This window comes from Pterocles gutturalis, unplaced genomic scaffold (assembly GCF_000699245.1).
Source record: "Pterocles gutturalis isolate BGI_N339 unplaced genomic scaffold, ASM69924v1 scaffold23816, whole genome shotgun sequence".
NCBI classification, from domain to species: Eukaryota; Metazoa; Chordata; class Aves; order Pterocliformes; family Pteroclidae; genus Pterocles; species Pterocles gutturalis.
Genome location: NW_010098493.1, coordinates 38,848 through 53,383, shown reverse-complemented (window position 1 = coordinate 53,383; position 14,536 = coordinate 38,848). Strand labels below are relative to the sequence as shown.

The 14,536-nt window shown below is 44.4% G+C and overlaps 2 protein-coding genes across 2 annotated transcripts in view; one reads left to right on the top strand and one right to left on the bottom strand.

Moving 5' to 3' along the window:
* Nucleotides 1-533: 533 nt before the first annotated feature.
* PICK1 (protein interacting with PRKCA 1) lies at nucleotides 534-10,018 on the top strand. Its single transcript, XM_010073307.1, has 12 exons — nucleotides 534-626; nucleotides 2,275-2,386; nucleotides 2,895-3,023; nucleotides 3,145-3,211; nucleotides 4,488-4,577; nucleotides 4,998-5,051; nucleotides 5,152-5,214; nucleotides 5,559-5,692; nucleotides 6,486-6,578; nucleotides 7,565-7,615; nucleotides 9,089-9,233; nucleotides 9,494-10,018. The coding sequence occupies exons 1-12, from the start codon at nucleotides 586-588 to the stop codon at nucleotides 9,736-9,738; spliced, it is 1,224 nt and encodes a 407-aa protein (XP_010071609.1). The 5' UTR covers nucleotides 534-585; the 3' UTR covers nucleotides 9,739-10,018.
* Nucleotides 10,019-13,979: 3,961 nt separating this feature from the next.
* Nucleotides 13,980-14,536, bottom strand: part of SLC16A8 (solute carrier family 16 (monocarboxylate transporter), member 8) — a 5,073-nt gene continuing 4,516 nt past the window's right edge. The window contains 1 exon segment of the mRNA XM_010073295.1: nucleotides 13,980-14,374. Coding sequence (XP_010071597.1) covers nucleotides 13,980-14,374 — 395 coding nt within the window.

The following is a 14,536-nucleotide window of genomic DNA, read 5'->3' as shown; positions in this document are numbered from 1 at the left end:
GTGCTGCCGCAGGATGAGCGAAACAAAAGCTGATAATTACTGTCCGAAATTAAATAGAAAATGCAACGGAGGGGGGGCATGATGGGGCTTTTCGTGAAAACGAGCTGCGAAAAGCTTTGCGTAGCCTCCCAAAATAGGAGATAAACGTCATGAAGTGGCATAGCTTGTTAGGAAGACAAGAACAAGTTGGAGAAGTTTAACAGACGTAGGGGATAAAACTGGAAATATCTGTAGCAGCTGTGGTGCTAGGCAGGTAGAAGGTGTGAGGAAGGAGCTTCCAGAATGGACCGTGTGGGTTTTGAAACGTGCAGCATTCAAACTCGAGGACTTTCTTCTGTCTCATTCAGTGCAGAGAATCAGAGACACTTGACGTGTTTTTCATCTTCAGTAGAAGAATGGAGACCACGATGTGACATTCAAAAAAAATAAAAAAAAAAAAGGACAGGGGAATTGACAAGGGTGACAGGTTGATTTGCTGTGGTTTTCTGTTGAGCTCACTGGTTTATTGGAGTTTATTCTATTCTTTCTTCCCAGGGAGTTCGGAATAAGCAGTTACAGGTGAAAAAGTGCCACTTACCTAAAAAAATGTTTGCAGATTTGGACTATGATATTGAGGAAGATAAGCTGTGAGTATTTTGCTTGTCTTTTCCTGTTTTTTTACTATCGATAGAAATAGTCTTTGCAGCCAAGACTGAATGGGAATGGATAAATTTACCTGCTCCTGACACTGTGTGCTGAAGAGTCAGATTTGCTGTTCAGTCCTAATTTCTTGTTCCCTCTGGGGACTAGGGATGAGGCATTGCTGTGCTGGTGAGCAAAGGAGAACACTTTCTGTTGTTCTGCAGTGATTACCTCTCTTCTGATTGCAAAGCAGCACTGACAGATCTTCGGTAAATTTGTGACCTTAGCCAGAGAAAAAAATATTTACAATAGAGGAAAGATAATAAGAGCTAGGAAGAAGTGGAGAGAAACTCTGGACTCCTGAGGTCTGTAAGGAGAAGAACACTGGCATTTCCTGAGCAAGTAAAAATGTTTGATGAGTTTAGTAGTGAATTTGACATTGTTTTGCCAATTGGCGGGGTTAGCACAGAGGACGCAGGCACCAGTTTAAAGAAGTTAGCTTATTTTTACTTATGTGTAAATAATAAAATACTGAGGAAAATAATACAGTGAAAATAAAATAAACCAAGATAAGGTAAAGCAGCAAAATAATAAGTTAACTACTATAACAAGCAGAAAGTAAGGTAATGCACCTAATCATTGTTACATAGAGATAGTGATTAAGAAAGATATATCAGCAGTTGCTGTAGTAATATGTTGCCGTCATCCAGATCCGCAGTTGCTGGGGAGCCTGGTTGCAGCGAGGATTTGGAGAACCCTTCCCGGCAATTGGGAAATCTCTATACACTGCGTCCACTGTATAGATGAGGCTTCCAAATTTCCCTGCAAACATTCACCACTTTTATACAGTTGAATAAACAACTTTCTATCTTAAACTGTGAAAAACGTCTGGTGTGGTTTTCTCCTTGTTAACTTCTGTCTTGAGCCTGGCCTGGGCAGGAGAGGGGAGATAACAAGAACAAAAGAATCTAGTAATCTTGATTTTGTATCTCTCAACAAAGCTTGTCAGGACTTCCCACATTCCTTTGCCATCTGTGGCAATAGGGCACGTCCGCGCTTAATTTTGGCTACTGTTACACAATTAGTATCTTTCTGCTGACTAGCCTTACACAGCAAGCATTACAGCAAAGCTCTATAAGCGTTACAACAAAGCTTTTATAAATTGGCATATATTAATAAGGTAATATAATACATTGCATATGTGATCAATATTATACATATTAGATATATTGTTAGGTTGTGAGGTTCATCTAGATGTCAACTTTGGTTCAGGGTCTCACTGCTCAGGCCCTAGTATTTCAATATGGAGCACTTGTCTTGCATCTCATTTATGCTGTGCAAGTTTTCCTCTCACTCCATCACTGAGGGCACATGAAACACTCTCTAAAACATGATAGTGTTTCCCCCGTGCCTAGCGATGGATGAGGGTGTCTATCCCACCCTTAATCCATGGATGCAGTCTCAAGAAAGATAGCCCGGAGGGTCTTTCTTCTGGCCCGTACTGAGAGACTATGGCAGAGATAATGTGATGAATTCAAATGTGCAGTGCCCATTATGTTTCCAGTTCGTATTGACTCAGATAACAGAGTGTTTTCATACACGTGCAGCTCTGCCTACCACGTTCAGTTATTCATTCCCCCTTTCTCATTCTAGGGGGATCCCCACTGTACCTGGGACAGTGACCCTGAAGAAGGACTCTCAGAACCTGATCGGGATTAGCATTGGGGGAGGAGCACAGTACTGCCCCTGTCTCTACATTGTCCAGGTGGGCACTCGGGGAGGGACAATAAACCACCTTTCCAAAACAGTTGGCCTGAGAGATGGGAAGTATGGAGACCCCTATGCTATTTGTTTGTCTCAAAGTGGGAGACATCATCTCACTTTCCAGTGAGTAAGATTTCCTTACCCTAGTACCTAGTAGATGTGGAAGAATTAAATTAAGACTTCTGAGATTATCCTTCTCCTTGGAGAGCAAGTTAGAATTCACAGAGGTACAAAGTTAGAATTCACAGAGATGCGGTGTGACGTTCTCAACATCAAGAACTCCTACGCTTGAGGAGGTATGTCCTGCAGCCAAGAAGTTCCTGAGAGAACAAGATGATCAGCCCACCTCTGAGTTAGGGAAGAATTGAGACTTCACCATGAACAAAATACAACTGAGTTAAATAGGAGGAATGTAGTTGTCCCTTTTTTGTTTTTGTTCTTCAGCCCTGCATTCACCTTTCTCTTCCTCTTGATTCCAGACTACCTGTGCTCTTTCTCTTTTCCGCTAGGTATTTGATAACACCCCAGCAGCCTTAGATGGCACTGTAGCAGCTGGTGATGAAATCACTGGAGTGAACGGGAAGTCCGTCAAAGGGAAGACTAAGGTGGCGGTGGCCGAGATGATACAGATGGTAAAGGTGAGAGGTAGGAGGGGGCCACTGGAGCTTCTGGGTCATAGCTTAGTTTATTGTCCATTGGTAAAGGAAGCCACTGCTGCTTGCTTCCAGCACAGCAGTTTTGGATTTGCTCTTGCTACAGGGAGAAGTGACGATTCACTACAACAAGCTTCAGGCTGACCCAAAGCAGGGCAAGTCTTTGGATATCGGTAAGACTGATTTCTTTCTCCCTAGAGTGTTAAAGTGGCACGGAGGGGTGAAAGGTTGGTACCAGCTAAAACCAAGTAAAATTCTGATTCTGTTCTTCCTCTTAACTCAGTAATTTTCAGATAGATACTGTCAAAGAGAATTACAGGTTTAAAAAACCTTTACCAGGCTTCTTGAAATAGTCTTGAAAGTTAAATTGAGGCTTGACTGTTGTTGTGGGAGGCTTGTTTTTCTGTGCTGTGTTTAGCATGGATGATGGAACTCAGATAATAATTTTATTTATTTTTAATACGTGTAAGTTATGCTGATCTATTGAGAGTTTCAGCTGGTTGCAGTTTCTCAGCTTGGAGAACAGTGATGAAACACTTATCTATGCTGAGTTTTATACAACCATAAATGTTATAGGAGAGAGGGGAGGCTTTATTTCTAAAACAAAGTGTGTGTTTTGAACTAAGCCTACACAGCTGTCTCACTTATATGGTCTACCTTTCTCACTTTCTTAAAAAATCTATCTATTATTTTTGGTTTAGTTTCTTTTTATGGTGATTAAGGTGCTAATGAATTGACAGGGGTTCAGGAAAACAGTGAGGGCTGAGATGGATTTCTTGGGAAACAGAAGTGCAGTGAGAATATGGTATTTTTCAGAAATGCTGAGCACTGTGGGTTTATCTGAGTTCTTGGGAGCTGCAGGCGCTTGGCACCCCTGCAAGTTTGCCTCTAAATCAATGTAGCTGAGTCATCTGATTCCAAAGAGGGCATAATTGTCTCTAGTAATTTGCATGGTATGACCACCAAAGAAGAAATTAATTCCATGAAGGGGTGACAAAAGGATTTAACTCGGGTCCAAAAGATAAAAGTAAGCAGAGAGATAACTTTGAGCATTAAATCCTATTTATCTTGCTTTCAGCTTCCTCTCCTGACTTTAGTTAAAGCAATACAGCAGGTAGCATAAGCAAAGTTGAGTTCCACATATCATGATAGGTAGCTTATAGCAAAGTGTTTTATTGGAATAGTCTTCCACAAGAAGTGCTAGAGCTCTATTGATTAAAGTATATAGGATCTGAGAGCAGAACAGACAGAAGACAGAAGATGTGTTATGCATGGCTGGACCCAACATCTAGTTTCTATGGTATTCTGTTTTCTGCTCGCTACCTTAATAGTGAGTTCAGCCTCACCAGTTTCTTCAGTGCCTGAGAAAGTGGCGAAGTATGCTAGTGTGCTTTTCATGCCCATAGAAATGACCCTGATCCTGGTTTGCAACTCTCTTTTGTCCTCTAGTATTGAAGAAGGTAAAGCATCGTCTGGTAGAGAACATGAGCTCAGGGACAGCGGATGCCCTGGGGTTAAGCCGAGCCATACTTTGCAATGGTAAGTGTTGTCCAGGAGGACATTTTCCTAAGGGAACGCTTTTACCCTCCTGTGCTTACCAACTTTTTATTGTTACCTGCATGTTCCACGTTATTCCTTCATAATTCTTTCCTTCTGCTATACCTCACTGTTGTGATTGCCTCTACCCTTCCTGAGTTATATATCCTGTCACTGGGGCTATTTAAGTGTTAGCTAAGGTCAAATTAATTTAAAGTGGGGACCCACTCAGTGAATGCTGATGATGCCATGCTGTCAAACTAGTTGGCAGTTATTTTGAAAGCTTCCCATGTTGGACCAGGGGATGATGAGAGAAATTTGAACCAAAAATACGAAACTAGTGTTTTTCCAGTTGGTCAAGTCTCAACCATGTCCTGGATTTCACTGTTGTAATTCTGTATTCTGATTCTTGTTTCCATTTAGATGGACTAGTGAAGAGATTAGAGGAGCTGGAGAGGACTGCAGAGTTATACAAAGGTAAACTGTGTCTTCCATCAGACAGCAGATGGGAGAGAGGGATGCCCTCGTTATGTTTTAGTGAAATGACTTAAGTGTTTTTTCTTATCTTCCATCACAGGCCTGACAGAGCACACCAAGAGTCTTCTCAGGGCTTTCTTTGAGCTATCGCAGACACACAGAGGTAAAGAATCTTAAGTGAAGGGAGCAGAAATCTTTGACCTCCAGTTTCAGGAGTTTTAGTCAGTACTTAGATGTGTGATTCCCTCACTCAAAGAAAACTAAGTGTTACAGAAATGAGGTGCGAAGGGCTGCTCTCCTGGCACCTAACATAGTGCTGACACAGGCCCTGGCTTTCACATGAGACATTGAAGAAATGCCCTGCCAACCTGTGGTCTTTAGGGAATATGTAGCAACATCCCCCAGCTAATGGCAAGGTTATGGGAAGGAGTTTTAATATTGGAGGCAAGATTCTTCTCCAGGGCCAACTTCTTCTTTTATCTATTTGTATTTATTACCCTCATCCAGCATTTGGAGACGTTTTCTCTGTCATTGGTGTACGGGAGCCACAACCAGCTGCCAGTGAAGCCTTTGTGAAATTTGCTGATGCCCACCGCAACATTGAGAAGTTTGGGATTCACCTTCTGAAAACAATTAAGCCGGTAAAGAGTTTAGCCATAGGAGCAAAGGGTCTGCAGAAGAGGGGAATCTAGAAAGACAGAAGCATGTCTTTGAAGGTGTGGTCTTAAAGATAATTTATTGTGGGAAGAACTGTCTTTGCTTTCCTTCAGGGAACTCTCTTCATAAAAGAACCTAAGAGGTAATGTAGTGAATATATCAACCTTGTCCCTTTGACTTTTGCACATGAGTATATTATTCTCCTTTTCTTTTGGGAATGAGGGTGTAGTTTGATCAGTGTAGTCCCTTGAGCCCTTTCCCTGATATTAGTACCCATAATGAAAAGATATCAACAAATTTAAAAGAGATTAGATTAGCAATTCAGGAACAATTTAAGGATTTCAATCAATACATTTGAGTGAGACTTTCCAGGGGTTCTGTCCACTTAGTTTAGCAAAGAGAGGATTAAATGTTGATTTGGGCACCACCTTCAGTACCGTGTTGGATGGACAATGATGGGCAGTGAGCCTTTGAATCAGGGAGAACGGTTTCCAGAACCAATTGAAAATGAAACAATATTAGTCCAAAGAAGATGAATTCAGACTAGAAGTAGGGCATGCATTTCTAACACTGAAACCACTTGCCAGTGACAGTAATAGATGCGCTAACCATGGCAGTTTTGAGTCAAGATAAACATTTTATTTCAAATATGCTGTAGTTCAAAAAAGAGTTAACTCGAGGCAGTCTTATGACCTGTGCTGGTTAGAAGGTTGCACTTGATGATTTGTAGTCATGCTTTTTGGTCTTCCATTCAGCAACAGGATGTTTCCTTTGCAGATGCTTACTGACTTGAATACATATCTGAATAAAGCCATTCCTGACACAAGGCTGACTATCAAAAAGTACTTGGATGTCAAGTTTGAATATTTGGTGAGCTGCTTGCTTTTTTTTTTTTTTTTTTTTAGTGCTGGTTGAACTTAAGTTTTATAGAATTGTAGCCTGAAAGTCACATACAGCCTGTACGACCACATATCCATCCTTCCACAAGCCATGTGAGAATGCACTCTTTTTTTCCAGTTCTTTGTCTACTGCCAGATTATTTGGATTCACAGACACCTGCTTTTAATCTAATCATTGTCACTGGTGAGAACGAACTCCCAGAATGCAGATGACTTATTTTCTACATGACCAAATTAATTTTCTGGTTTATTTGTAACAAGTTTCTGTGCAACTTATGCTCTTGAACTCCCCTAAATAGCTCACAAGTCCATATTCTTCAGGTAGTTTTGGATAGTTTTTTTTAGACAAAGTAAACAAATGTTTTATATGCTTTCATTTAGACCCTAGCTTTTTTTGTCCTCCATTCAACTCACCCCTTGTTTCCTACACCCAAAAAGGATAGGGTTCTTAAGTGCATCTGTTCTATAACTGTAGGAATCTATTTCCTTTTATCACTTAAGAGAAGTATTTGGACCTGCAGCCCTAAGGCAAGTGAATATGGCAGCATCTCTTCCCACACCAGTCCTTCCCACAATTTATCTTTTTTGGTTTTCCTCTTTTTTTGTTCCCTCCTCATACTTTTCTGGTACTGTGTTTTCCCAAACAGTAGATGAACACAGGATTTTTCCCTTACTAGGTTACACTTATCTAAAGTATTTGCTCCTGTAATATAAATGTTAAGCACCCCTCCTTTTCTCTCCCCCTCTTTCTCTAAATAGATTTTCTTTCCACCTGGGATGTTTAATAGACTCTGATCCCACTGTGCTTTCCCCAGTATCCCTAGCTATAGCATTGAGGGAAGGCTTGAAATAGTACAACCCTGTGGCTGTGGGTTGAAATGTTGAAATTGCTTCTAATTCTTAATATTTCCTTCTTGTGTTGCTTTTTTTTTTTTTTAAATTTTAAATCCTGCAAAGTCTTACTGCCTGAAAGTCAAAGAGATGGATGATGAAGAGTACAGCTGCATTGTGAGTACCAGTACTGTGGCAATGACAACTGCATATTCTGTTTCTGCAGCTTCCCTGTGCACATTGCCTTATAAATGCAATGGTACTTCTGTACCTGTGTGCATCCAAGCTAGTGAATACATCCTAAGAATTACACACATTTGTTCTTAACATATTAGATATTGGAGATCCTTGAATGCTACTAGGAAATGCTGCCAATAACTGTCATGGATCACTGGTGCTGTGGAATAGTAGAGGGACCAGACATCTGCTCTGCAGCTTGCTTGCTCAGTGGTTGCCTTTCTCAGTGGTTAAGTAATATTAGCTTGTGTAAGGCAGATTAAGGTGTTATCTTCACAGATGCCATTTGTGTGTAGTGTACAGCTTGTCGTTAATTCAGGAGTTGTTTCTGAGAAATGGAGATTTGGCTCCTCTAGAAAAACGCATGTGAAAGCTGCATTTGTAGTTGAGGAAAACTAATTAAAGGATCTCTCTTAACAGTAGGGTTTTTTGGTAAAAATAAGTAGTTTAAAATCAGAAGAGTTTAAAGAAAAAACCTGGTAGCTTTGTCCCATGACAGTTTCCTATCTGTTTTAGGGTTTTACAATTGTAATCCTGAACTGCTGTGGTTAGTAGTGTCCCCTGCATGCTGAATTTCCCTGCATAAAAGTGAGCTTTTATCAGAGGTATTGATCTCAGAGCAGGGATTTTAATTTCTTGAGTGCCTAGTTCATGGTGCCAGGAAGGACTGAAACTTTCCTAAGGCAACATTTAATTATATCTTTCCTGCTACATGGGAAGGAAAGGATCCCAGTCTTCCCCAGCAGAGGAGTAACATCTTTGGGTTTTGGCACATGCAGCGTGCATTACCAAGACATAGTCAGTAACAGGGATTTTTATATATGTTATGTTTACAGGTGCAAGAGGAGAATGCTGTTTTGCTGACAGACCTAAGCCCTTTCTCTCAAAGCTATTTTGTGAGACAATGTATAGGTCCATCCCTACTGGTTTCCAGTGTTGTGTCTGGATGGTTGTAGATACCACAGGGTTCCCTGTGCAGATATATAATATGTTATGCAATCAATATAGGGTGAAGCTTGCAGAGGAGGGCAGAACTTTTTGTGTGATTGATATAAATTAATATATCTCTCAGACCCTAGACTTGTTTGTTCGTAGTACCTGTCATAGTAGTTCAGATTAGAAGCCATTCCACTTCTCAGTGCTGTGTTGAAAGGTGCCTGTCCTTTTGACTTTGCTTAGTAGTGATGCTTTTGTTTACCATGGTTGGTGTGCATTTGGCCTTCAAAATGGCCCCACTGACTGCCAGTCATTGACATGGCTCAGCGTTCCTCATGTTTCCTGCTTCCTGACTGCAGTTCCAGTGAGCTTGAGAGGGCTGTAGTAACCCAAGGTCATTGTGAGTCCACATCAGTAGGCAAACTGTGTGTACAGGCACTGCTGTGGGAGTCTAAAATGCTGCTGTGTTTTTGGCAGGCTCTGGGTGAACCCCTCTACCGGGTCAGCACTGGGAACTATGAATACCGCCTTATCCTACGTTGCAGGCAGGAGGCTCGCACACGGTTTGCCAAGATGAGGAAGGACGTGCTAGAGAAAATAGAGCTCCTGGACCAGAAACACGGTGAGTACTGCTGCTGTGTCCAGTGCCTGCAGGGGTCAGGCAGACGTGGCTTTGGCCTTCATGCTCCCCATTTGTCTCAGCTCAGAAGTCTTTGCTGAAGAACCCTTTTGTGGCTGTGCCCAAGGCGTCCACCCTCAGGAGCCAAAAGGGGTTAATGAGCAGGAGACTGTCTAATGCTGGCAAGGGAGGCTTGATCACAGTCTTCAGACTCTAGGAAGGGGGTTTTCGCCTGATTTGTTCCCCACTTGTCTCCACTACAGTGCAAGACATCGTGTTCCAGCTCCAGCGTTTTGTCTCCACCATGTCCAAGTACTATGACGACTGCTATGCTGTGCTCCGAGATGCGGATGTCTTTCCGATTGAGGTGGACCTTGCCCGCACTACTCTCAACTATGGGCAGAAGGACACGTACACAGATGGGACAGAAGAAGAAGAAGGAGGAAGCGAGAGAGAAGGTAGTGGGAAGGAGGACGCAAATGGTGAAAAGCTCATTGATGATGCCTGAGTGTGCTGGCGTGGCCAGAGGAAAGACTTTGCAGACTGTTATAAAAACATGTATTTCACATGGCGATTCATCCTCTGTGATTTCTGTGTATGTCCAGCCTGGGATTCCTCCTCTGCTTTGGGTGGAGGTAGCTGGTTGGACAGGGACCAACCTCTGCTTTCCTCTCTCTTCCCTTGCGTGTTTGCGTGGATATTCCTTTTTTCCTCCAGAGACTTCTGCTGCCCAACTTGGGTACTGAGGTGTGGGGAGGAAAATCTCCTACCACACTGCTGTGTGACTCTGGGCAGGCAGGATGCTGCTGAGGGTGTGGGTGCACCACTCCCCTCTCACACATGGAAACCAGTTAAACATCCGGAGATGGTTACAGAGGCAAGAACAGCCCCTGCTGTCCTCCCCTTGTGCTATGGGAAAGTGTTAGCACCAGCATTGTTTTCTTCACCCCACTGCTCACTGTCTTCAAGCTTCTCATTCTCAGGCCTGTTTTAAACTTCCTCTGTCTCTTTCATCTGTCCCCATGGGCTGCAGGACCAATTTTTGTAGGATGATCACTCTCACCACTCCCAGCTCTCTGCGCTACTCTTCTTAAGACATAGGACAAGTCCAAGGTGATACCTAGAACTGGTGGTGGTACATGTGGTCTGGTCACCCGCCCCATTCAAGGGGCTTGGGGAAGCTCTCAAAGCAGGGGTTGATGAAGTAGCTGCCTGGCATGCTGAGTTGCTGCAGCCCTGCTGCAAAGACATGGAAGTCTCTTCCTCTGACTGCCATCCTCTGCATAGTTCCTGAGCTGCTGCACAGCTGGCACTGTCTGCACACTCCTTAGCTACACCTCAGGGCTAGAATCCTGCAGGATGTTGCTCTGACCTTCCCTGTGGGAAGGAGCCCCCCTGGTCGGCAGAGATGCTGAGGTGAACATGCTTGTTTGAGGCAGACAGGTTCCTGGGGATAACAGCAAAGCCACACAAATTTCCTTTACATCGTTTTCTCTTAGGCACCTTGCAAGGGACAGTAACCAGATGTACTTCCTGAGGATGTGCAGGCAGTCCTGCACGTTCTTTCCTTGCGCAGGTGCCAGGAGGAGCCACCTTAGAACTGCAAATGAGCTATCCCATCGTTAAACTAAAGAGACAGGAAGCCTTGTGAAGAGAGGAAGACGTGGCCTGTAGGGAAGGGCTTTGAGGTTTTTTTAGTGCAAAGTGTGAATGGCATGCCACCCCCTGCTCTCCTCTCTGTACACCCATTTTATGCTGCCCCTGGGCCAGCAAGAAGCAGTAGCTATTATCCCAATCCCCAGAACAAGGGAAGGGGAAAAAGGAAAACCAACGTAAGTGAAGCTGCTTCTTTCTTCCTTTTCTCCTCCATCCTTGTTGGCTGATCCCAGATGCAGATGGCACTTTCTCTTTTAGTGGGCAGCTCAACTGCCAGGAGTGGTGTGCTTCTCAGAGGCAAGGGTTTTGACTTCTCAGTGGTTACATTCTAGTGGCAGTGAGAGAAGCTATTTAAGGGCATTAATTTATTATCAAGATGTCTGTTTTGTTTTTTTCTCTTTGATTTGTTTTTGGAGCTTCATCATCTGTGTGGGTGCCTGGAAGAAAGCCATCCATGGTCATGCTGCTCTGGAAGATTTAAAAAGACTTTGATGTACTGACTGTTGTGTCTAGTAAAGAGAAATATGACATTTTGTTTCCTGTCCTTCATGGGTTTTCTTTAGTGATTTTTTTTTTGCTCATACTCCATTGATTTTAATCTTAAAATAGAACGATAGGAAGGAGTGTCATGTGCTAGCCATTATTTTCTTGTCCATACTGGTAGATAAGCTCTGTGCCAAGAGGCAGTTGTTACTGCAGCACATATTTCCAGGGAAGGAGGCTTATAAATGCTGCAGCAAGGCCAGTCCTCTATGTAATATCAGCTTCTCTGCATCTTGGCTTCCCAGGGGAACACCAGCTTTATGAAGCCACCCATTGCCTCAGTCCAGCCAGGTGGCATCTTTGCACCCCTCCAGGGCCAGCTTCTCCACAGAGCTCAGCTGTTGCATCACAAGTCTGAGCTGATGCTTAAGACCCTGGTCCTCTTTCAGAGCTGTTTGTTGTGCCAAAATATGGAGCAGTTAAGAGAAACAGAAAATAAGCCAACAAGCAAAGTGGAAGGCAGTGTAACAGTGATTTTTTGAGACCTGACTGGTGGAGGGGAAGGAAGAGGCCTGGGTATCTTACAGCACCATCTGTAGCGAGATCTTGTACCCAAAGGGCTTTTATGTGCTTTTGTGAAAAGATTTAAGAGGGGGAGGCTTAGTGGGAAATGACTGGTGACAAGGAAACAGAAGGGACCTTGTTCTGGTGACCTGCCTGGTGCTGACAAGGGCAGTTGTTTTCACGCTGTGGACCCTGGACCTCTGGGGAGTTGTGGGCTGCTTCTTTGAGGAGGTATTGGTGAATAAAACCCATCCTGGGGGAGAGGGGTTTGGGTTTCCTGGGTAAAGAGCTGCAGAGCAGCTTGGTCTAGCAGAGCAGAAATAGTGATCTTACCTTGTGGGGAGGGGAGGACGAGCTTGCAGAGCAGTGAATGAATGCCTGTAAGGCTCCACCACCCTTGCTGCTGCTGCTTGTTCTCCCAGAGCTGTGGATCTGGGGTGTTTCATGGTGCTTGGTCTGACTTGAGATGTTTGTAAGGGGGTTTGAATAGGAAAAAGCCCAAAGTCACCACTCTAACTGGCTCACTGTCAGAGCTAACAACACTGTTGTCAGCCACTTGTGGGACCAGACACAACCCCATGGGGTTTACCTTCTCCCCCCCTCAGTTTCCAGTTCCTGTGTCTCTTAAACTGACTTTCTTCAGCAGCTGTTTTGCTCATTTACTGCTCTTTGCTTGGGAGCATAAAGAATGAACTTCTCTTTCATGTCCAAGCTCCCCTGCTGGGTTTAAATGGCTTTATGGGTCCTGCAGGCTTTGCCCATGACCCATTAATTTGTAGTCAATCCGGTCTGGAATGAAACACCTATTTTGATGGTCTCATGAGCTGCCTTCCTTGTGGCCCTCTGCTTAGTTTTTGATCCCTTGCTATAGTCATAGGTTCCCCCGGGGCCTCTGAGGTGAAGCAGTGCAGGAAACCGGAAGAAAGGGCTTTGGCCAGGGGTGTTTATAAAAGATCCAATCCTAAAGCAGATTAGGAGCGGTTTAAGCATGCCACAGAAGGTTGTCCTCTCTCAATCTAGAAATCCACTACTGCAGCGGGGGTGAGAGGGTCATGCCTTCCTTACCACGTGCTCCAGCACCCTCATTAGTGGCACCCAGGGGGTGTGGTTCGTCCTTCTGCCTTACCTTTGATTCCTTTACGTAAGGGGGTTTTCTCTATTTAAAAGGAAAACATGCACACTTTTTTTTGCTGAGTGGATAATCGCTTGGGACATGGTTATTTACCTGCCCCAAAACCCCCCACCCCCACAGGGCTAAGTTGTTCCCTTCACATGTCAACAGGACTCACTTCAGCCTGGATAAAGCTGACTTGCTGCTATTCCTGTCAGTGAGGTTCCGTTTCATGGCTGCTCACCTAATGGTATTAGTCTTTTTTAGATGTTGTCTTCTTGTACCTCAGCAGCAGCAGCATCATGTGTCACTGCCCTGGCTTTACCCTCCACAAAAGATGCTCCAGACGGAGGTGGTGGGAGCCAGTGTCGCACTAGTTTGGTAGTGCCCGAGGGAGGTATTGGAGGGAACACAGTGTCTACCCCCATACCGGCTGCACCTGGAGGTGGCCCAGATGACAGCTATGAATTACACCACCTCCTAAACCTACTGCCAGCTCGCCTGGTGCTATCCTGACCACGGAAGTGGAGTGGAGGAAACACTGACACCAGACCAAAGCATAACAGATCTGATTACAAAGAGTCTCTAATTGTTTGTGTTCTGTGTTGTGACAATGCAGAAGGAAAAGGAGAGTCCTTGGCAGCCTCTTCAAAAGACCAGGGCTGGCGTGGAAGTGAGAAGATTTTTTTTTTCTTTTTCGGTGTTTGGACTGCTATGAGCCTGTGTTATACCAGCATGGGTGCAGGATGCAAGTAGATGTATCACTGGGTAGGTATGTGGACATATGTACATAAGGACCAGCTATTCTTATACCTCTCCCTCTTCTTACATCTGCTTTTGTCTCAACTTTCTCCACCCCATATCCTACCTACCCTCCCATACTGACGTGCATGCAAACAAGGCCAGTTATATACATCCCTGTTCCTCTGCCCTGGCTAAAAACTGTCCCTCTCCACCATCTGGTCAGTGTTGCAGCCATCTCGTGCCAATACATCCCTGTCCCCTTTGGGACACTCTCCTCCCTCCCCGCTCTGCTCCTCTGCCACGTGATTAGCCTCCTCACTGGCCACCACCACAGCGTTGTCGGTGCTGTGGGCCAGCTGATGGTTGTCACTGCTGTGCTCCTCAGCTTCCTGCACGTCGGACTCTGCTTCCTCGGTGTCGCTCCCACCGCCCGCAGATGGGTTCTGTTCTGGAGGAGGTTCCTTCTTTTTCCCTCGGTTCAGGCAGCAGTAGGTGGCCATGGCCAGGAAGAGAGCGGAAAGCACCACCTCTGAGCCCGCCAAGTAGAAGATGACCTCGTAGTTCTTGAGAGCATCGACCAAACGGCCTGATGGTTGGAGAAGAAATGAGACAGTTAGCTTCAGCCTACACACTCCTGCACAGACAGCACAGTACAGGCGGGCAGCGCCTGCGTGTGGCTGAGGACCCATTTCTCAAGGGAAGCGCAAGAAGCTTGAATATCTAAAAATTACCCTGGGCAAGAGACACA